The sequence below is a fragment of the Myotis nattereri genome (assembly GCF_964212035.1).
Source record: "Myotis nattereri genome assembly, chromosome: 6".
Taxonomy (NCBI): domain Eukaryota; kingdom Metazoa; phylum Chordata; class Mammalia; order Chiroptera; family Vespertilionidae; genus Myotis; species Myotis nattereri.
This window is the reverse complement of record NC_138081.1, coordinates 26,564,602-26,588,397: the sequence shown is the minus strand read 5'-3', so window position 1 is coordinate 26,588,397 and position 23,796 is coordinate 26,564,602. Positions and strand designations below refer to the sequence as shown.

Here is a 23,796-nt window from a genome sequence, read left to right as displayed (position 1 = left end):
CTTCTTTTAAACTCTGGGGACAGAATCCTCTGGGCTCACTTCCATGTCCCTGATGACCTTTGTTCCATCTCTTTTCCTCTCCTTACCACTTACATCTAAATATGCTCCATGATGCTGCACGGCCCCCTTCTCTGGTGTTTCTGTGCTTTCTCCTTTCACAGTCTCATCGTGGGCCCTGACCTCCAGTGCTTCAGGTCTAGTTCTAGCCTGTGTTCAGAGTCGCCCCCATTCCCAGCTGTGCTGTTTCTTTCTACGTGAGTGCCCTGAAAGCACTTTGCAGCCACACATTCCAAATAGATGCTCCTTTGCGCCTAAACTTGCTCCCATTTTTGCTTATGAATCCCATTAATTACCTGGGCTCAGAACCTTTGGGTACTTCTGTCCTTCAGCTCACCTCTTGTCCCTTGCACCTGCCCTCTGCAGCAGTGACGTCCAGGAACACATTCTGTGATGATGAGAATGTTCCTTGATCTGCTCTGTCCCACATGGTAACCACCAGTCCCACCTGACTACTGAGGTCTTAGGGCTTTGGATGTGGCTAGTACAGCTGAGAAATTGAGTTTTAAATTTCGCCTGATTTCAATCGATTTAAATTTAAAAGCCACTTGTAGGGAGCAGATACTGTATTGGCGAGCACAGCTTTAGATGATCGATTACCAAGTCCTGTGGACACCTCCCAGCTCTGTAACGAGTTCTACTTTCCCCGCTCAGATAGGCGCTCGCCGCCTCATGACTGCTGACTTTGCCCTTAACCCAGTGGTTCTCAACCTTGGCTGCACATTAGAATCACCTGGGAATCTTTTTTAAATCCTGATTTCTGGGCCTCATCCTCCGGAAATTCTGTTTCTTTGTTACTAATGTTGTGGCCCCACCCCATAACAAAGAAACAGAATTTCCAGAGGATGAGGCCCAGAAATCAGGATTTTAAAAAGATTCCCAGGTGATTCTAACTTGCAGCCAAGGTTGACAACCACTGCCTTAACCGGTGTCCGTGCTTCATTTCTTTCCCATTAAATTTTTCTGCACAGCGTCACAAAAGTAGCCTTCCATAAGACAGCTCTGAGCATGCCAACCCCTTACTCCAAAGCCCGGAATAACTCCCTGTTGCTGCAGGACAAAATGCAAACTCCTCAGCCTGACATTGGAGACCTTTCAGTCCTATTGCTATTTATTCAGCTGCACGCATTCTCAGACTGGATGGGACCCTCGTTTTTCCCTCGGATGCTTCTGTTGCCATCTTTGTTCATCCTACAGGGAAATGTTCTCCCTCTCCACTTCTGTCTGCCCAAATCCACACTTTCTCAGGGCCATCTCAATGCCTCTCTCCAGTAACTCCTCTCAACTTCTGGTAGTACTTTTTTTACTCCCTTTTGGCACTTTTCACTCCTTGCCTTAGACTAGAAGATCCCTGTGGGGAAGCTTCATGTCTGTCTGATTTTTGTGTTTTTCACAAAATGTAGCAAGATCTTTTTGAATATGTTAGATGTTAAGTAACCTTTATTGAATTAACAGAAAGAAATATGACTCAGTAGTGACTTAGGATCTGCTTCAAATAAAAGTCCTTACTTGTATTTTTAAGTAGAGTAGAAATGGTCCCAAGGTTTTCTGTTGTTTGTTTTTATTTATTTTTTTTATTCCTGGTGGTAGTGGGGGGTATTGTACAAAGCAGAGAAGTGGAAGTTGAGGAACTCAGGCTAAGAGTCACAGGATCAGGAATCAGGCCAATTATCATGAACATATGCTCCAGGGTTTATTTCAAAAGACTGAATTTGTATTTTCCCAACTGGCTGATGGTTTTGCTAGCGCCACTTTATAACTGGCTCTGTTCTGAGAATTCTGGACTACGTTTATAATGATGAAAAGTTTACTCTGTCCAATTTACCTTTATCTTACTGTAAGTCATTTTTTTTTTTTTCATATTGGAAAACTTGTTTAGTCCTGAGTGTAATCAAAGCATTCGATCCTTCAGGCTCTGCAAGGACAGATATCAAGTCAGCAGGTGGCTGTAGAGAAACTGAAGAAAACAGCCGAAGTGCTTTTAGATGCCAGGGGATCTCTCCTTCCAGCCAAGAATGATATCCAGAAGACACTGGGTAAGTGCTCATGTCCTTGTTTCCTCTCAGGCACATTCTAAGAGAAGGGATTCTGATAGGCAAAAAAGGCTCACTGGTGTTTATTGTCATTTACATCTCTTCCCTGTGAAATAATGTTTCTCACTCTGGTGAGAATATTCCTTCTTTGGCAGGAATATTACAATCTGGAAAAGGGAGCTGTGTAGTTTGAAAAGAATGTACTTCAATTTTAATTTTATATTTAGAAAATGTAACAGGAACTTTTTACCTAATAGTCACCACAGAAAGTAGAAGTTCCCAAGATGAGTTTGGGCAGAGCTAGACTCTCAACCTGTGGCCAAAACAGACTTTTGGGGGATCTGTCTCTATCAAAGGCAGGAGCATGGATTTAAGAGGTTGAGAGACCAGCAGAGGATTAGATGTATGTTTCCCCCCTCAAAGGGCGCATGAATTAAAATCTGAATAGAAATTTTAGCCAAAGAGAAGGAAGAAACATTGCTCTTCTAAAACCACTGTATAGACAGGAAAACTATTTTTCCTTTCTTACAAACATCCAAACTCTTGATCTTGTACCCCATCAAATGATTTTTAGTATACACCCTCATATACGCATATATATTGATGAATTACATACACATATTACTATCGTATCCTATTACATGTACTATAATTATAAAACACAAAACTATGAAAGTTTAAAGTACAAGACAAAAATATAAATGGGAGTTCTTTATCCTATATCCCAGTGTATTGTCTTGACCTCGTACTGCTATAAAGATTTGGACATAGGGACTTAGAAGAGAAAGAAAGACTGTATTATATGTACTTCTGTTATTTTTAAGAGGCGTTTTGACATTTTTTCCCATTGTTAATCATACATAGTTTCACTGTTATTAGTTTCCAATCCATATGTTGCCTTATTTTAAGACTTTAAAACTTCTCTCTGGCAAAATAATTTTCTAGGAATATGTGTAAGTTCAGGGTGGGGCAAAAGTAGGTTTACAGTTGTTCATATGGAAAATAATACAATAATTAACAAATAATAATAATAAAAGAATAAACTGTTTCCTCTACTCATAACTATAAACCTACTTTTGACCCATCCTGCACATGTGAGATTTAGAGGAGTTTCTAAAAAAATCAACCACTTAAAAAATAAATAAAAAATTTTGGTACATTTTGTTCTGTACCTTGTTCTAAAATAATTTTTAATTACTAAAAATCAAGAATTTACTTCAGTGACAGTATTTCATCACTAAGAAATTCAAAAATACCAGTCAGGCTGAAATTGTATTAATTTTATTACGATAGCTGTTTTTTCCAGAAATCACCTGCCATGGTTGAACAGGTAGCTGATGGTACCCTGTTGATGCACAGAGCCGCCCAATGGAGAAGCAGCTCACCTGTCAATCACGACCTGTGATTCAAAACATTTGCTCTTGTGACTATCAAATGAAGGCTCCTACTTAACCCACTGCTTTTGTTTTCTGCTGGTGGCACCTTCGTGCTCATTAAATGTTGTCCCTCTCCCCCATCAGCATTCTCAGGGGCTTCATTGCCTTTCAGTGACAGGAGCCATTGTCTCTCTAAATCAGTGGTTCTCAACCTTGGCTGCACATTAGAATCACCTGGGAATCTTTTTAAAATCCTGATTTCTGGGCCTCATCCTCCAGAAATTCTGTTTCTTTGTTACTAATGTTGTGGCCTCACCCCATAACAAAGAAACAGAATTGCTGGAGGATGAGGCCCAGAAGTCAGGATTTTAAAAAGATTCCCAGGTGATTCTAACGTGCAGCCAAGGTTGAGAACCACTGCTCTAAATCATCTTAAAGTCTCAATTCAGTTAAAATTCATCAAACTGTGTTCTCATGCTATAACATTAGAACAATTGAAAAGAAATATTGTTTGTTTATATGGATATGTTCCCCAGACCAACCACAGCATGTAAGAGATTTCATTTTTATAGAGATATTTCAGTTCCAAATTTTCTCTTTTTGAAGCATTCTATAGTATATCAGACTAAAGCATTCGGAAATAATTAAAATACTTTTCAAATTCTTGGGGAAATAAGTGATAAATTAACAACTAACAGCAGTTTGAGAGAGAAAGAGAGAGAGAGAGAGAGAGAGAGAGAGAGAGAGAGAGAGAGAGAGAGAGGTATTAAAAATTGTCCTTGGAACTTTTCACTGGCCTGCTGTATAGAATGTAAGGCATGAAAATGTAGAGCTTTACATGCACGTAAAAAGTAGACCAGAAAGGTGTTTTTGTGTGTGTTTTTAAGCATCTTAGGTTGTTAGACTTGAAAGTAAAGTTAACCTTATCTGAGATAGATTAACTGTTAATCTTGTTTATTTTTCCCTTGTGCCTGGAATTAAACTTTAGTTTAGAAGCATAATCTCACCCTTCTCTATTTTAAATGGATTTTCATTGTTGTATGTTTTCTCAATACATTTGCGTTTAATTTCTGTGCATTTGAGTACTGTGCTTAGGAGGATGACAGGGAACAGCAGGTGTGGAGTGGAGAGGCGTCAATGAGGGGGGAAAAGGGGACATCCATAATACTTTCAAAAATAAAGATAAATTTTAAAAAGTTATACATGTGAGCAAGAGGGAGTGGGAGGGAATTTTTACACATAAAGGTTAATTCTTGACAAGTCCTTATGACTGTATATTGTTCATTGAGAATGTAGCTTTGTATGAGTGTCAGCTTTTCCCTCCCATATAGTTATCAGTAAGCATGACTAATTTGACATGTCACATTGAAAACATGTATTTACTCCAAAGATTTGTTGATTCGACTGCTTTCATCTCTCTGGGGCAACTCAAAAGTCTATGTATCCGACAATGTTTTTTCCAAAGCAGATGATACACATATTTACTATTTAAAAAAGTATTTGTTTTTCATTTTCCACAGTGATCTTTGCTTTCTTTTTTAATGTTTTGGATGGTGCCCTAATTGCACATTATGAATTTATCATTGAAACTTTTATTGAAATTTTAGGATTTCACCTTAGTGCAATTTTGACAAGGAATAGGGCAAAGGTAACTTTGTGGATAACATTTCCCGATCTCTTGGGACTAGATGACATTGTGGGGAGATATGACGACCTGTCCAAGTGTGTGAATGAACGAAATGAAAAGCTCCAGATAACCCTGACCCGCTCGCTGAGTGTGCAGGACGGCCTGGACGAGATGCTGGACTGGATGGCAGGTGTGGAGAGTTCTCTGAAGGAACAAGGCCAAGTGCCCTTGAACTCTGCTGCTCTTCAGGATGTCATCACCAAGCACATCGTAAGTGACCAGGGAAAAAGAAAGTAAATAATACCACCTTTAGATTAAGGAAACACACAGAGAAGCTCCCAGGATATATAAATTCAAGGATATAGAAAACCAGACATTTTATGACTATACCTGTGGAAAGTAGTGCTTGCCCAAAAGCGGATGTATAGAATGATTTTTCTGTGGCGTATAGGAAGAGTTTTTGTATCCTTTTTCATGCATAGTATTCACCGCTTAGCATTGCTTCAGCCAGCTGCACGTGAGGTTAATCAGATCAATCTTGTTGTTGTCTAGCCTTTTAAAAATTAGGACCGTGGATAATCCCCAGGCTCCATTAGATCCCAGGGGTTGCTGAGTGGCAGCCACCTCCTGCCTCGCGCAGGCAACTAGCCAGCTGTTCTCTCCTCTCCCTTGAAGAGATTTGGGATGGGATTCCTCAAGGGAGAGATCAGACTTGTCAGTTAGTCCTATCCATTGACCTTCCTTAGTCACAGCTTGTTCAAGCTAATGTTGTTATGAACAGTAATTTTTTGAGACTCCGGGACATTATTTGTAAACATCCTTATAAAACATATGCCCTGTTGGATTCATTTCAGATGTTGGAACAGGACATCACGAGTCGCCAGAGCAGCATAAATGCCATGAACGAGAAAGTGAAGAAATTTATGGAAACAACAGACCCGTCCACCGCATCCTCACTGCAAGCCAAAATGAAGGACCTGTCTGTTCGGTTTTCAGAAGCAAGTCATAAACACAAAGAGAAACTGGCCAGCATGGAGGAGCTGAAAACCAAAGTAGAACGGTTTGAGAGCCTCTCAGAAAAGCTTCAGACATTTTTAGAGGCAAAAACTCAGGCTCTCACAGAGGCAGATGTGCCAGGAAAAGACGTTACAGAACTGTCTCAGTATATGCAGGTATGCCTTCCGTAGTATTCACGAGCTGATCAAGCATAGTTTAAGACAAGCTCATACATTTACTGGCAGAATTATAATTCACTGTCATCATTTCAGTTGCTGATGGATTAGTAAAGATCTCTGCTTTCCTTCTTTAAAAATCACAAACTCCAACATCTCCTTGAAGCCTTTGCTGGCTGGGCTTTTCACATATCATAGGCAATATAAGCTTCTTTTTTTAAAAATATGTTTTGTTTTGTTTTAAAATATATTTTTTTATTGATTTCAGAGAAGAAGGGAGAGAGAGAAGGAGAGAGAGATAGAAACATCAATGATGAGAGAGAATCACTGATCAGCTGCCTCCTGCATGCCCCCTACTGGGGATTGAGCCCGCAACCCTGGCATATGCCCACGAAAGGAATCTAACCTGAAACCTTTCAGTCTTTCTTACAGACATCCAAACTCTTTTGATCTTGTAATCAAAGATAGGCTGATGCTCTATCCAGTGAGCCAAACTGGCTAGGGCTAAAAATATGTTTTTAAAATTGATTTCAGAGAGTAAGGGAGGGGGAGAGAGAGATGGAGACATCAATGATGAAAGAGAATCATTGATTGATTGCCTCCTGCACACCCCCTAAGGGGGATTGAGTCTGCAACCCAGGCATGTGCCCTGACTGGGAATTGAACCCTGACCTCCTGGTTCATAGGTCTACGCTCAACCACTGAGCCAAGCTGGATGGGCAATATAAACTTGTTATGTAGAGCACTCACAAAGGGACAGATGTAAAGAGTGCCTTTTTAAATTAAACGAAGCTTACTGTGTTGTTCTTCACACAGCCTGCTTGCATGTTTATTGATATGTAGAGTACTGACCATGGGGCAGGATTATTCTAATGTGAGATTCTGGTCCCATACATACCTCTTGATGGAATATCTTTTGAAGATTTAGCAACATCTTACATTGATTATCTAAATGCTTTGTAGGAATCAACTTCTGAATTCTTAGAACACAAAAAAGATCTTGAAGTTTTGCAGAGTCTCTTAAAGGAGATATCCAACCATGGCTTACCAGGTGATAAGGCCCTGGTGTTTGAAAAAACAAATAATTTGTCAAAGAAATTTAAAGAAATGGAGGATACCATCAAAGAAAAGTAAGCACTACTTAAGAAACTGGATTTTATTCTGCATGATACTAATTAGAATACGTTATTTATATTCGCTTATATAGAAACCTGAAACAATTTTGAAAACTTGTACATAAGCATCAACTTTATAAGTGCTTTTACATTAATATTTTTTGCAATTAAAATTAAGTGTAGTTTTGTTAAAATATTTAGGAGGGAAATTCAAGACTTCTTACATAAAAGTAGAGAGCATTAATGTAAGAAAAATGTGGGGGTAGTGTATTACTGAAAATGACTTTAACTCACTATAGTGTCTGAAGCCTTTGGCAAATACCATTTTTTATTTGCAAAGTCAGAAATAACCTTGAAAAATACCTCATGGCTCATTGCTTTCTGGGCTCAATTCAGAAGCTGGCTTTTTTTTTCTTTTAAAATAACAGTTTACTTTCTTAGGAGTCGTAGCTAATAGATGACTCTGAACAAATGAGATAAGAAACAATAGAATGAACCTAAGTTGAGCTAAAAAGCTATCTAGGGTTAAGCCTTGTGACTGAACTTTTATATTTCTGAACTCATGCTAGTTTAGAATACATAGTACATACATCTGGTCTTGCTAAAATTTATACAGAAGACCCCCCCCCCAAAAAAAAGAAAATAATTATTTCTCTTTCAAGTATTCGTTATTTCTTCATAATTCTCTACCTAAAACTGTTGACTGCTGTCTGAACTCAGAGAGCTATATTTTCCATCTTGTCATATAACATTTAATTCACATATTACACAGAAGAAATAGTCTTCATTTTCTTAGGTAAACTCTAGGTTGTTTCTTTCAAATGGATTCAATTTTAAAACCATGTAGTCATCAGTAATTCGTCCAGCTGGAGCGGACTTTTATCTGCCAATATTCCACACACTTGCACATGTGCACATGTTACCCACATGTCCATGTTCCAAATGGAGCTGTCTTCACAGCTGTTCATGTGCTAGGGCCCTCCCCCTGAGGTGCTGAGGTACGGAAAGATCCATATAGTTAACCGTGGAGCTTCCAGAGTCTCTATAGGGGAGGCACCCCTTCAAACTTTTCAGTCACTAGGTCTTACCTCTTGGTGACTGAAATACAGTTATGTGTTCTAAGGCACCTGCTTTTAGCCACCCACTAAAGTGGCTGTAGTATGGTGTAGAAACCACTAGGTGGCGGTACGTTTCCCTCATGGCTGTGATGTGTAAATGTTTCCCTCCTGGCAGTAAGCACCATATGAAGTGGACAGATCAAAGCTCATTGAATCTAAATAATGTTAAAACTGTTTATATAGCCTTAAAGCTTATGTAGCCTTATAGAGTGCCTTTACATATGGGTTACAGATTTCTTTACTTCTCCTAACTTTATCTATGGACCCTGCCTGTGAGAAATACAGAGAGATTTCACTTCCCACCTATAAACCTTTCCTCCTGTATCAAATGGTTAGAGTGTACGTGGGGGAAGATTTTTTTTTTCTTGATATTAAGCCTGATCTGAGAATGATTATTTATTGGTAATTAGCTCTTTGGAGCATGTGCTCTCTGTGGCTTAAATTCCTCAATGGTTTCTGTTACGTAGAAAAGAAGCTGTGTCTTCTTGTCAAGAACAGATGGACGCCTTCCAGGTCCTTGTTAAATCATTAAAGTCCTGGATCAAAGAAACAACAGAAAGAGTTCCCATCGTGCAGCCTTCCTTCGGTGCAGAGGATTTAGAAAAATCGTTGGAAGAAACTAAGGTGAATCATTGTATCAAATACTAATTTCTCATTTGCCTGTGTCAGTAATTAGAGGTTAGGATTAATAGTGGTTTCCTGTTCTTTAGTATCACGTAAGTTAGAGCCTCATGCACGTACAACATATTTTGGTGATATTTGGAAATCAGGGAATGGGGTTAACCAATCCTTTTGAGGAATTAATTTGTGTGTTTTAAGAGATATATTAGTGAGTTGCTGACTCTTAAAGTATCTAAGTTTCCTTCCCCATCAAGTCTTTGCTTAGTTTCAGCAATTTTTTACACCATTTCTCCTAATGTTAAGTAAAAGAATCCCTCTTTAAGTCAGCGTTTTACTGGAGCTTGGAGATGTCACTATAACTAGTATTTGAAGGTAAAAGTTGTTTGAATCTCTAGTGCAAAGTGTACAAGTTTTTTGCCATTTGGATCATCAAAACCTGTGACCAGTTATGCCAGTTTTTATATTCCAGATTTGTAGAGGTGCGTGTTTTAAAAAATCCATTGAAATTTCAATGATTAAAACTTGCTATTAAATGGAATTCTGAATTCCCTTTAAAAAAAAAATGTTTCCAGTACATTTCTTCTTGTAGCTTGACTGGTGCCTAGAATAGTTGTCCGTGCTTACAGTTGACAGTTTAGAACCTATGGCAGCGCGGAGTAGCTGACTTCCACGGTGGCTGGGAGCAGAATGCAGGCTGGACCCCACTTCCCTTCTCACTGCTAACAGCGCTAACCGTCACCTGGGCTGTCGGAGCAAGTAGGGATGGTGCCTTTTTCCTCCATCCACTCCCCCATGAATCAGGACCCACGATCATTGTGGTTTTAAGTCATGTTTAAGAAATTTGGATTATAATGTGTAACTTCGAATATATTACAAAGACTGAAAAATAATGTGTTTTTATACCTCAAGAAATTACAAGAGAAGTGGAGTTTGAAAACACCAGAGATTCAGAAAGTAAACGACAGTGGGATTTCACTATGTAACCTAATAAGTGCCGTGACTACTCCTGCAAAGGCAATAGCAGCAGTTAAATCAGGTATGTGCTTCATTGATGTCCATAGCAAAAACCAAAAGAATTGGGCCCACTCATGTTAATTCTATTTGTGTGTGTTACTTTTTAGATTTTAATGCATAAAATAATCTCAGCAATACGAAGGGAAAGTGACAAGAAAGATGGCATCTATGAACATGCCACAGAAAAGTATCTGTACTCATCACATTTCAAATCCCTCTGTTTTACTTTATTAAAAACTGCAGCTAAAACGTCGCCAAATTAGTCTGTAAGAATAAGGAACAGCATATTGGGGAAGTGGAAAGATCACATTTCAATTTGTGGGGTTTTTTTTAACCTTAATTAATGGGGATGTTAAAATTCTCTTTGAAATAATTGATAAAGAAATGAGCCTGGTCTCCTGGGACAGAAGACGTGAGGGAAGGAAACAGGTTCTTCTCTGTAGAGTGGACCTCTCATTCTATTCCCATCTGCTTTTTTTCTTTCCATGATTCCCAAAGAAAACAAGTATATAGTTTAACCAGTGTATCTAAATCACAATCTTTTTCACTCACTCTCCTCAATAGAAAGGGAGACTCATGGATGAATAGTGTTTCTAAAATTAATTTAGGTTGTGGGAATAGTTTTTAATTTAAGACATAATTATATTGTTGTCAATATCAAGTTTTCTTTTTAAACCCAAGAATAGACAGAAGGCAGATCGCATATCTTGAGTTTCTGAGAGTTTCTGTGGTTTATCTGTCCTGCCCAGCCCCCAGCTGTCCCCATTGTGAGAGACAATTCAGCTGGGCCTCTCGACCAAGCATTTATTCCGCTCTATTAATCCAATTTCAGGGAACCCTCGTATTATATATGGAGTGATGATCTCTCCTTTCTCTCTCAATCAGACTTCCTGAAATGTCAAGTTTATTTTTAAGAAAAGGAATTCTATTGTGTTAGTTCTTTATGTTCACTTTATATTTGCAATAGTAAAAAAATTTTTTTTTCTATTCTTGATAACTACTAAACATTGTAGGAATAAATCTTGAGCACCTACAGGCACTTCCATCTGAAATGACTTTGTGTGTGATTTTTTTTTAAAAGGACAAAATTTAGGTAAAGATTCAGATATTTAAATGTTTTTGTTTGTTTGGACTCTTTCTCATGTGGTTAGTTTTGGGATATGTCCCTGTTTTGGATAGGTAGCCAATGCATACTTGAATGAGAAAGTCTAATTATTTATTTAACATTTTGATGATGAAAAAGGTACCCATGCTACATGTTTATATAATTAAAGAGAAATAATAATTACTGCTCACCGAGCCATTTCTATTTTGTAGGCAATAGGTTTACTGTGTTTAATTCTTACAGTGGTCTCACAAGATAGGTATTATGGTCCCCACCAATGTGGTGAAGTGGTGATTAATTTGCCCTGTCACACAGCTCATAATTAGTGGGGCTGGGATTAAAATTTAGGTGTGTTGTAAGCCAGAGCCCAAGTACTCAGAGCCACTGTGCTCTCTCTCTGTGTTGACATAATGTGAGTTTAGTAATAGGGATTTTTTTTTTTTTTACTTTTAACTTTTCTATCATGTCTTTTTACATCACTCTGCCTCTGTTCAACCCATGCAAACACTAAGTACCTGCATTAGACAATTTTCAGTTCCTTAAGTGAGGCAGACGTTCTTTTTGTCTGTCAATCGTGTATGCTTTGTGCAACACACATATTGAGCGACTTCTGAGCTTCAGAGACTTTATCATTTGTCACTAAAGTAACTTTACCAACAAAGAAACTTTATCACAAAATTGTATTATAAGTGTATACTTAATGAGTAATGTATATACTCCAAATTTACTGAAACTAATGTTTAAGATGAACATGTTACATTGTAAGAACAAATTTTGTATAGAAGATATGACTTGATCTTTAAATTTTGGATACTCAGTTTTGAAATTGAATCAATACAGGGTGTCCCAAAATAATGTGTATGCACTTTGAATGATAATAAAGTCAGTGTTTATTAGCATGCAGTTAATTTTTAAAATTTAAAAGAATCTACAGAAATGTATAATCTTTTTGGTCAATGCCTATTTTCAAATTGATGAACCTTCAGGTCTAGGCACTGCTGATAACACAAAACAGTGGAATCACAAACATCAAGAATCATTTTGTTCAGTATTTATGCACCCTCAGTTCATCGACTGTTGCTGGTTTTGTACCATAAACTTTATCTTTTATGTATTCCTCTAAAAAAAGTCTAGCAGCACTTCAAGATATGTTTTCTTTGATCAAAGTTTAATCTGGCTTCACCTGTTATTTCAAATCAGTTAAACCTGAAATGGAGTGAAAATTAAGTGATTTATCAGCTGTTAAAGTGTGTAACATTTTGGGGGGGTTACCTGTATTTTATATTTTTAAATAGTAATAACATGTTTAAATGATCACTGCATACAGGGGTTTGATTTAATGTCATCTATTATTAATGTATAGAAATACTATGGAAATTTATGACGAGTGACTTCAGTGTTAATATTTTTGCAGGTGGAGTAATATTAAATGGTGAAGGGACAGCCACAGATACTCAGGAAATTTTGGCAAATAAAGGTGAATAGTAACTCTAAGTGCTTATTGATTAAAATAAATTGGTCTTCTTTTTTGAGAGGAGATCTTTTTAGAGGTGTACAGTAGTTATATTGACATTTCAAACTTGAGTTAAAATGGTATTAACATAATAGTCCCATTCGCTATAAACATACTTATATGATCCTATACAATTTTGTTCATCTGAAATTAGTGTAATCCGGTAGTTCAGTTTGGCATTTGGTTATGTTTCCTTCTTTTAAGTTAATTTGTGCTATTTTGTCATTTGACATTATTTAAGCTACTTCCTTGAGTTTGAGGCCTGAAGAATTAATAAGTAATATTTCATGGTTTTGGTTTTTTATTCTATTTAAAATATCTATTTCATTCCACTTGTATTATGTAATATCCCTAAATTATTTGTCATTAAATAGCATTATAAGATGATCTAACCTTTTACTTCTAAAATTCTATGACTTGATCATAGTAGGCTTAATGTTAACAAAGTAGACGGGCATATCATATAAAGCCAACATTTCTTTCTAGAGCTCTACTCTGAACATCCTGAAAATGTGTCCTAAAGATGTAATAATTTTTCTTATTATTAGGATTAACATCTATTAAAAAAGACATGACTGACATAAGCCACAGTTATGAAGATCTTGGCCTCTTACTTAAGGACAAAATAGCCGAACTGAGTACTAAACTCACCAAATTGCAAAAGGCTCAGGAAGAATCAAGTGCAATGATGCAGTGGTTGCAGAAGATGAACAAAACTGCAGCAAAATGGCACCAGGCGCCTACACCTACAGATACCGAAGCTGTGAAGACTCAAGTTGAGCAGAATAAGGTATATTCTGGAGGCTTCCTGAAGCCAAGAAAGAGAACAGACCGGTGTTCAAAATTGAGCCCTGGTGCTTAGGAGGCCTGTTCTAATTTCTTGCTCCATGAACTTCAGCAAATAATTGGCCAGTTTTGTTTAATGTGCCTTTTTGTAGAGATGGATTACACCAATTACTTATTTTTGCACACAGACATTATAAAGATGAGTGAACTGTTGGGTATAAGCAACGTTGCCACCTTTAAATCAGTTTAAGTCTGGGATTTTAACCCGTCAACTATTGGGAAAGATTTATGAAAGGGCTAAGTGTATTAGGGATCTGTTCTGTCTAGTATGAAATAGGGGAGCTCATGCTTTCCCGTTCTTTCATAGACAGTATTTTTTTCTACAACTGTCCGTATTGGGAAAATGGCTTTACAGTGAGGCAATGATGGTAAAATGTCTACAAACTCTAACCTATATTTGAACTCTGTGTTGTGTTGTCCAGAAAAGTGCTTATTCACAACACATTCTGAAATCTTGCAGTCTTCGTCACCAGATGTTTGATTTATCTGACAAGGATTTTATTTTATTTATTTTTTATTGAATTTATTGGGGTGACATTGGTTCACAAAACTATACAGGTTTCAACAAAACATCATCTGCAAACTGCATCGTGCACCCATCCCCCCAAGCATAGTCTCTCCCCATTCCCATTTCCCTCCCTTTGGTCACCTCCACCTATGATTATCTTGTTAATTTCATTCTTTCTGATGTCACCTTCCTTTTTCCCCAAAAGGCGTTGTTTGAGAAAAATATTAAATTCTTCCTAGGTAACGGGGATGAGTCATTATCTCTGTAGCGATAGCATTTCCCTTTGGGATTCTTTTTATCAGATCATGAAGACTAGTGGGAGCAGGAAAGGAAAGGAACTGTTGAATCCAGGTCCTCACCCACTTCAGCATTTCACGGTGGAATTTCTCCTCTTTTGGTCATGCTAGAGAAAACGCTCCCTATCATAATTGTGTTCTTGTCTTTTGAGGTAGACATACTTTAATGCTGTTACTTCATTTTTTCCCTCCTTCTTAGTCATTTGAGGCAGAACTGAAACAAAATGTAAACAAAGTGCAGGAGTTGAAAGACAAGTTGACAGAGCTGTTGGAGGAGAACCCAGACACTCCTGAGGCCCCCAAGTGGAAACAGATGTTGACAGAAATAGGTATGTTCTGTTACTCATACCGGCTCCAGGAACAGAAGCTCCGTCTTTCTTTTATCTAATCCTAATCTTTATCAGAGAACATTTATCCAACAGCCTCACTTATTTGACCATTTCACGGTCTAGTTTTGCATATATAAAAGTGTCATTTCAAATTAAATTGTGCTAACTTAGCATTATTTTATCTTGTGGGTCTTTTTTTGGATTCTTTCTAAACACGATGATTAAATTTATTTTTATGAAGAAGGTAGTTAATAACATGCTGTGCATTGAGTAACATGTTTTCATTATTATTTTTTTACTAGATTTTTGGTGCTTCTAGTTGTTGACGCTGTATCATATTTTAATTTAAATGTTCCTTTTAGTTTATTTGTCCATAAAAGGTAGGTTCCCTTCTCTGCCATGGGGTTCCCTTTGGGACTCCTCCAGCTCCTACTTTATGCTCTTCTTCTCTTCCCCAACCAGTATTAGAAAGTAGCTCCCCACAGAAGTCTCATGGTTTTGCCTCCAGAATTATCTTCCCATATCAGTGCTGCCCCTATATAAACTGTTCCTCCTAGGTAAAGAAAATTCACATGCCCAATTATCTTATCACCTCTGTTCATTATTATAATAATATGGAAAATGAGTGTAAGACAATGATATCAGTTTTCCCTACTGCATAGAATTGCTTTTCAGAATTCAGTGAGTTAGTGTGTATACAGCACAGATGAATAGTACTTGACACATAGTAAGTGCTGTGTGTTTGCTTTAATGATAATAATTATTTTACTTTCAATCAGTCCATTCTTTTTAGCTAAAGATTGTCTCTCCTTAGACTCAGATATGCTGTGATATATTTAGAAATCTATAAGTATGTGTTCATTATCCTAAGGGACCTTAATGTTCAATGGTGTATTTAATCGAACTATAGAGAGTCCTGTTGCATTATAATGAATTGTCCCTAATTCAGTGGCTCTCACCTGGGATAGCAGAGCTACTTGGGGGAATATTATTAAGACATTTTACAATAGGGGTAGGAGGGAAGAATGTGTATTTCAAAAAAAAGCTTCCGGATAAGATTTAGATATTTCTTCCTCTCAATTTATTGTTTTAATTGCATTACTATTTTGTTAGACTGTGTGACTATCATGTGCCATATAGAATGATGCCATTAGACAGGATTTGGTGGGGGAGGGGTCTATTAAAACCAGGCCTTCAGTATATGATAAAAAACATCCATTAAATCAACCAGTTCTATCCCTCAGGGAATGTTTATTGAGTGACTGTTGTGTTCCAGTGCTGGTCAATACTTGGCTTCAGGAGCAGGCCGTCAGGAGGGGGCAGGACAGGAACAGCTTCCTAGCAGAGGACACAACCCAGAGGAGTGGGAAGGAAGGGTAGAGCGGGGATACATGGAGAAGACGTAGAGCATACCAGTATGGGCCTGTGTGAGCAGAAGCCAGTTTGGTGATATTGGTTAAGATCATCAGGACTAGATCAGAGGATTCATCTTGAAGTGCAAACCCTCTGAGATTAGTAGACGAGGGTCAGTCTGTGGGAGGCCCTGAATGTCAAGCAGAGGTCTTCAGATTTTATCATCTGTGGTGAGGAGTTAGTTATTCAAGAATTGTAGCACAGGAAGTGATATATTTAAAAGTGATTTATTTTGTTTTGTTTTGTTTGATTTTAGAGAGAAATTATTGTAGAACCAAATGGATTGCAGCTGAGAAACACTGATGGCAGGGAAACTAGTTAGAAGACTGGTAGTCTAGGTTGTTTCAGTAGTTCTCAAAGTATGTTCCTGGGAGCAGCAGCCGCAGCAGCACCTGGGAACAGGTTAGAAATGCAAAATTTCAGGCCCCAGGTCAGACCTCCAGAATCAGAAATTCTGGGGGTGGGCCCAGCAACCTGTGTTAATCATCCCTCCAGCTGATTTTAATGAAGCTAAAGTTTGAGAACCACTGGTCTAGGGCCTAGACCAGTGATGGCGAACCTTTGGAGCTCGGTGTGCCAGCATTTTGAAAAACCCTAACTACCTCTGGTGCTGTGTCACATATAGAAATTTTTTGATATTTGCAACCATAGTAAAACAAAGACTTATATTTTTGATATTTATTTTATATATTTAAATGCCATTTAACAAAGAAAAATCAACCAAAAAAATGAGTTCGCATGTCACCTCTGACACATGTGTCATAGGTTCGCCATCACTGTCCTAGACTCTAGGCAAACCACGGTGAGGACCAAAATGGAGTTAGGGCATTGGAAATGTAAAGGATGGGTTTGAGGTTTTAGGACAAAGGATATAGGAGAGTCATAAAAGAACATTCTGAATTATTGCATTTCAGTGACATGGCAGAGAGAATAACCTTTGAAAGAAATCTAAAAGTCAGAAAAGTCCACAAATTTTGATAGGAACATAGTGAGTTTTAAAACTTTTTATTAAATGTATTGGGGTGACATTGGTTAATAAGATTACATAGGTTTCAAATGTACAATTATATGATACATCATCTGTATATTATATTGTGTGTTCACCACCCCAAGTCAAGAAATGAGGTTTTGTTTTTTTTTAAATGTTGAGTTTAAAGCATTATTGAGATTTCTTAGTGTAATTTTCAAGCAGCTGGTTACTAACATGCAACTTGAATAGAAGAGAATGATTGAGTACAGATATAAAAATTTGGGAGTCATGGCCCTGGCCAGGTAGCTGAGTTAGAGTGTCATCCTGATACGCCAAGGTTGCAGGTTTGATTGCCGCTGAGGGCACATACAAAAATCAACCAATGAATGCACAAATAAGTGAGATAGCAAATCGATGCTTCTCTCTCTCTCTCTCTCTCTCTCTCTCTCTCTCTCTCCCTCCCTCCCTCTCTCTCTCTCTCTTTTTCTCTCTCTCTCCCCTGCCCAATCAATAAATAAAATTAAAAAATTAAAAAAAATGGGAGTCACTTACTTGCCTAGAACTGATCATTGGAATTTAATATTAAACAAAAGAATTAATGTCCATTGTTCTAGCAGGTCAGTTACAGTTGGATTAACAGACTCTAGAGAACTTCTAGAAGGAATGAGGGAGCTCAGGATCCTGTTTGCTTTAAGGAATATTCCATATTCTGCATTATCTTCTAACATCAGATTCAATTTTACTTTCCTCTTATTTCAGTTGACACACAACCATCAGGGCCATAAAAATCTGTATCAATAAATGCAATTCTCTTAGCTTAGACTTTAATCAACTCTGTAAAGAAGAGTTATAAATACAGAATGATAGCTATTATATATCATTTTGAGTCACATCCTGTAGTCTCCCTAGATATAGTCATGTTAAATGTATAAAAACCAAACACCAGTTTTCTGTTTTCTTTCAGATTCCAAGTGGCAAGAACTCAATCAATTGACAGTTGATAGACAACAAAAACTAGAAGAATCCTCTAATAATCTAACTCAGTTCCAGACCGGAGAGGCTCAGTTAAAACAGTGGCTTGTGGAAAAAGAACTGATGGTCAGTGTTCTTGGGCCCTTGTCCATTGACCCAAATATGCTAAACACACAAAGGCAGCAGGTGCAGGTGAGTATTACTTGACTTAACAAGACAAATGTTTTCATTACAAATATAGTAGCTTTGCAGAGTATGTACTTTCACTCCCTTGGAGTGTATTTGTAATGTCTCCGATGCCCCTAAGATACTGTCCTGAGGTTAATGATAAACCCCAGAGGACCAAAGCTGTGAGGCATCCCAGAGTAGCACGCTGAGCCCAGGAGTGGGTCAAGTCCCTTGATCATTTCATTCGGATTATGGTTTGTGCAGACTCTGTTACAAAGGGCCGTCTTTGAAGTATTAATGTGATTGTATAAATAACATATTTATGAGAAGCTAGTATATGCTTTTTATTGTTTAAAAATGACTCCTTTGAGGTTTTGTTTATTTTGAGCGTGGTAGTAGATAATGAAACTTGTAAAACTCATGCAATACAGTCTTGACGGGGTGGGGTGGGAGTGGGGAGAAACTGAATAAGAGGAGAAAGAATCAGGGAAGCAGAGAGGGAAGCTTGAAACTCAGGAGGTTAGTTAGACTAGATTAATTATAAGGGAATACATCCACAAGGGGAAAAGCATCCGTAAAATTTAAGGCAGCTGGAATCGCAGAAGCTCTGTTGCGGTTGCGGTGAGATGTCTGTATGTGTGAGGAGTGGTGTTAGAGCAGACAGGCTGATCCTGGACTCGGAATATACAAATCCATGTACATTCTCCATGTGAAGAGGATGGAAACAAAAGCTGTACATAAACATTTAGGGAGAAATAATCGCCCCAATCCTGATAGTCTCTCAGAGATAGTTAAAAGATTGTACTAAAGAAAAATAAAATGTTTGGATCTTCCATTTTATAATGAGAGCCAATGTTGAACTTGCACATTCTGGGCAACATGATTTAAAACCATGATTATAAAGACTGTCCGTAAACCTTACGTTCAAAGAAACCTTTGTAAATCAATGCACCATGAGTTAATCTAGTCTTAACTCCCTTGGTGTAAAATGCTGTAATTTTTAAAATCCTACAAAGAGAAAAGTACAAGTAGGAAAACAACAAATCTGTGTTAGTGCGATGGGAACTTGTCCAATAGCAGTGTTCCCCTTCTGTATGAAAATTTGTACGTGAATTTTTGTTCCTTTTGCCCAGACTGCTGAGAATATTTATCCACTTTGTTTTCCCCGTTGGGGGATCTTATTTTGGGCAAAATGTTATCTCTGTGAAGCACCAGAGCTTTTTCGACTACTTCAAGGTAATTGCACTGCACTCAAAATCAGAAGTAGGAAAGCAGTAGGTAAACCTCAAAAAGGAAAACTAGATAAGTAAGTAGCATTTCTGTCTCTTTAGAAACTTAGAGCTGTGTTTCCTGCATTTAATTATTCAATAATTTGTGCGTTTATTTACCCTCATTTCCTCTTTACCTTAGATTCTGCTGCAAGAATTTGATACCCGGAAACCTCAGTATGAGCAGCTCACGGCAGCGGGCCAGGGCATTCTGAGCCGACCTGGTGAACACCCTGCTTTCCATGGGATTGTGAGAGAGCAGCTAGCAGCTGTGACCCAGAAATGGGACAGCCTCACAGGACAGTTGAGTGACAGATGTGACTGGATCGACCAAGCCATTGTCAAAAGCACACAGTACCAAAGCCTGCTGAGAAGCCTTTCTGATAAACTGGGGGACTTGGACAACAAGCTCAGCAGCAGTGTGGCTGTGAGCACACACCCTGATGCTATGAGCCAGCAGTTGGAAACAGCCCAAAAAATGAAGCAGGAAATAGAGCAGGAGGCGAAGCAGATACACGTGGCCCAGGCCCTCTGTGAGGAGTTGTCAGCCCTGGTTAAAGAGGAGTACCTGAAAGCAGAACTCAGTAGGCAGCTAGAAGGCATCTTAAAGTCATTCAAGGATATTGAACAAAGAGCAGGTTTGTCTCTCTTCTTTTAACACATCTATTTCCTGGAAATAGAGATCTTAGGTGGTCTATTTCCAAGCTATTGCCAGGAATCTGGGACCCTAGAGAGAATCTGTCCCCATCGGGAGCATATGTGAAGAGGAGGCCGCTCACACGAGTGTGGAGAGCAGGTGTGTTCATGGCACACACAGTGAGGGTCGTTCCATGCAGACAGTGGAGGGACAGTTGGCAAAATCCACTTAACGAAGGCCCATTCCGATTTCAGGTATTCCCCTTTGATTTTTAAAAGACGTAAATGTTGTGTTGCTGTGTGACAGACTTATGTCACCAGATAAACAGATGAATACCGTTATCAAAAAGGCGTTGCCTCATTTTCTCATCTGCAGCTATTTTGTCTGACTCTGCCAGAAATTGGCATTTCTAGAGAAATGTGTGAAAGAGAAGCATGTGGCTCTACTTTCCTCTCACCTCCTGTGGCCCCGATTCCATGACATGTGGACCAGGGTTTGTCCCAGGCAGCAGCAGTGAGTTACTGACGTTAGAGGGGCCTGCCTAGGAGGAGCACATTTAACTGCTATATCTGTCCTGCTTGAAAAGTGACACTAGGCCAGTGGTTCTCAACCTTGGCTGCACATTAGAATCAGCTGGGAATCTTTTTAAAAGCCTGATTTCAGGCCCAGGTGATTCTAATGTGCAGCCAAGGTTGAGAACCATGGACCTAGGTGTCTTGCAACCTAGTAAAGACTCCGTTCATACTTTTTAACTGATTGGGTTTGTTTATTGATCAAATCAGTTAGGCTTACTCATTCACTTGGACATCATATTGATATTAGCTATTGAGATTATGATTATTACTGCTATGGACACTTTTATGTGGCAGGCATTAAGCCAAGGACTTTTCAGGTACTGTTCCTCAATGGCCACAACAGCTTTTACGAATGTTGCCCGTTTACATCTGGGGAAGTAAGGCTTAGAGGTCCTAAGAGGTTGAGGTGAGACCCAAACCCACGCTGTTCCTGTGGGCTTCATTATATTGTCTCCATGATAATGTACAAGTCATAGAATTGAAGCAGTCACATTTGATAAGAGATGGATTACTTATTCGCATACTGAGAACTGTGAACAGTTGTCACTTCCACTTACTGGAATGGAGACGACCTGGCAGAGCAGACAGCGTGTGACTGTCCTCTGCTTGTCCTCTGCCACCCTGCACCTTTACGCAGTTTTCCCGATTCCCATCACCTCCCTCCTCCTCACCTTGATTGTCTTTTTTATTGTTGTTGTTGCTGCCCCTACCTCTTGCTCCCGTTACCCCCTTTGTCAATAACTTGTAGCTCGCATAGTCAGTGCTGAGAAAACTCTTGCTTTTAGACAGTCCTGTACACTTATTTGGTGATTTTCCTTTTGGCTTTTCATAGATTAAATCAGCATTTTGATGTAAAATAAACATGCCTGTAATTTCATTTTTAGAGAATCATGTCCAGCACCTTCAGTTGGCCTGTGCCAGCTCTCATCAGTTTCAGCAGATGTCTAGAGATTTTCAGGCTTGGCTGGATACAAAGAAGGCAGAACTACACAAGTCTCACCCAATATCAGCAAAACTCGATGTCTTGGAGTCCTTAATGAAAGATCAGCAAGACTTTAATAAAACATTGACTACTCAGTCTAGTATTTATGAAAAAACCATTGCAGAAGGTGAAAATCTGTTATTAGAAACACAAGGGTCTGAGAAGGCAGCCTTACAGTTACAACTTAACACAATTAAAACCAATTGGGATGGATTTAAAAAGCAGGTGAAAGAAAGAGAAGACAAGGTAAAAGATTGCTTGGGGAAAGCCCTCAAGTATAAAGAACACGTGGAGACTCTCTGGCCATGGATAGATAAATGTCAAAATAGCCTGGAGGAGATAAAATTTTACCTGGATCCTGCTGAAACAGAGAATTCTATGGCCAAGTTAAAGTCTCTGCAGAAGGACATGGACCAGCACTTCGGGATGGTGGAATTGCTGAACTACGCAGCTAACAGCTTGCTCAGTGTCTGTGAGACCGATAAAGAGGTGGTTACAGAAGAGAATAAATCACTGAACCAGAAGGTAGACATGGTCACTGAACAACTTCACACTAAGAAATTCTCTCTGGAGAACATGGCCCAGAAGTTTAAAGAATTTCAAGAAGTGTCCAAAGAAGCTAAAAGGCAGCTTCAGTGTGCAAAGGAACAGCTAGAGGCCCATGAGTCTCTAGGACCCCAGGCTTACAGTAGCAAATACCTGACCATGTTGCAGACTCAGCAGAAATCACTTCAGACCTTGAAGCAACAGGTAGATTTGGCCAAAGGCCTTGCACAGGACCTGGTGGCGGAAGCCTCAGACTCAAAGGGAGCCTCTGATGTTTTATTACAAGCAGAAACCTTAGCTCAAGAGCATAATGTCCTAAGTCAGCAGGTTGATGAGAAGTGTTCATTCTTAGAAACCAAGCTTCAGGGTATTGGACATTTCCAGAATACCATCCGGGAAATGTTTTCTCAGTTTGCAGAGTTTGATGATGAACTGGATAGCATGGCCCCAGTGGGGAGAGATGTAGAGACATTACAAAAGCAGAAGGAGGCCATTACGGCCTTCCGGAAGAAACTAGAAGCCCTCATAGCTAGCAACGACAATGCCAACAAAACCTGCAAGCTGATGCTGGCCACGGAAGAAACCTCTCCTGATCTTGTGGGAATCAAAAGGGACTTGGAGGCTCTCAGCAAACAGTGCAACAAGTTGCTGGACCGAGCACAAGCCAGAGAGGAGCAGGTGGACGGGACAATTGAGCGTCTCGGCGATTTCTACAGCAAACTGAAGGAATTTTCTACTCTGCTTCAGAAGGCCGAAGAACTGGAGGAGTCGCAAGGCCCCGTTGCAATGGAAACAGAGACCATCAACCAGCAGCTTAATGTGTTCAAGGTAGGGAATTCTTCATTTTTGCTGAGCACTTTTTATTATTATAGATTTCTCATTGAAAGGAGATGGTCTCTTTTGTAGAACCTTCTCATGTGACTGTCACGCAGTGTTTGAGCTTGAATGAGCATTAATGGGGTAATATCCAGGCACATGGGGGCAGGGTGTGTTCCAAAAGCTTCCTGGGGGTTTGAGCCCTCATAGGTCCTGAGATGATACAAAGAGGTCAAAAGAGTGCGTGGAGCGTCCCAGCACTTTTCATGAAGCCTGAAACTGACATCATGGAGTCTGTTAATGATCTCATTCGCGGCTGACATCTGGAGGGCCCACACTGTGTTTTGAACTCTGCTGCCGAGGCCACTCCCGTACATGAAAGCTTGTTCTCTTCGTGTTTGTCTCCCAGCATTTTCTTTAATGGTGAATTATAGGCTTTTCCTGCCCTTTCCTTTTTTATGGTCTTCTTATCCTTCCTTAATTGAATTTCATTTTGTAAACTTTTTTTCTTCCAAGAGTTCATGTTTTTAAAGAGTGGGGTTCCATGTTGTAATCCTGGTTTTATAAAACAAAGATCTTGGGCACATGCCCCAGACAGTTACGAGTAAATCATTCTTTGATTGGACAATAGGCTCCTCAGGGCCGAGGAACGTCTGCCACTTGATAGCACTCAGTGATGCTTGATGAATGGAACGTTAGGTAAATATGGTCGGCCGGGT

At 39.0% G+C, this 23,796-nt stretch overlaps 1 protein-coding gene across 1 annotated transcript in view; it reads left to right on the top strand.

Moving 5' to 3' along the window:
- Positions 1-23,796, top strand: part of DST (dystonin) — a gene marked incomplete at its 5' end in the record, with an annotated part of 425,995 nt that overhangs the window by 309,872 nt on the left and 92,327 nt on the right. The window contains 12 exons of the mRNA XM_081094138.1: positions 1,970-2,093; positions 5,155-5,363; positions 5,948-6,265; positions 7,229-7,395; positions 8,966-9,122; positions 10,029-10,155; positions 12,653-12,715; positions 13,300-13,541; positions 14,601-14,730; positions 18,078-18,277; positions 19,664-20,159; positions 21,618-23,089. Coding sequence (XP_080950264.1) covers positions 1,970-2,093; positions 5,155-5,363; positions 5,948-6,265; positions 7,229-7,395; positions 8,966-9,122; positions 10,029-10,155; positions 12,653-12,715; positions 13,300-13,541; positions 14,601-14,730; positions 18,078-18,277; positions 19,664-20,159; positions 21,618-23,089 — 3,705 coding nt within the window. The remainder of the gene's footprint in view (positions 1-1,969; positions 2,094-5,154; positions 5,364-5,947; positions 6,266-7,228; positions 7,396-8,965; positions 9,123-10,028; positions 10,156-12,652; positions 12,716-13,299; positions 13,542-14,600; positions 14,731-18,077; positions 18,278-19,663; positions 20,160-21,617; positions 23,090-23,796) is intronic.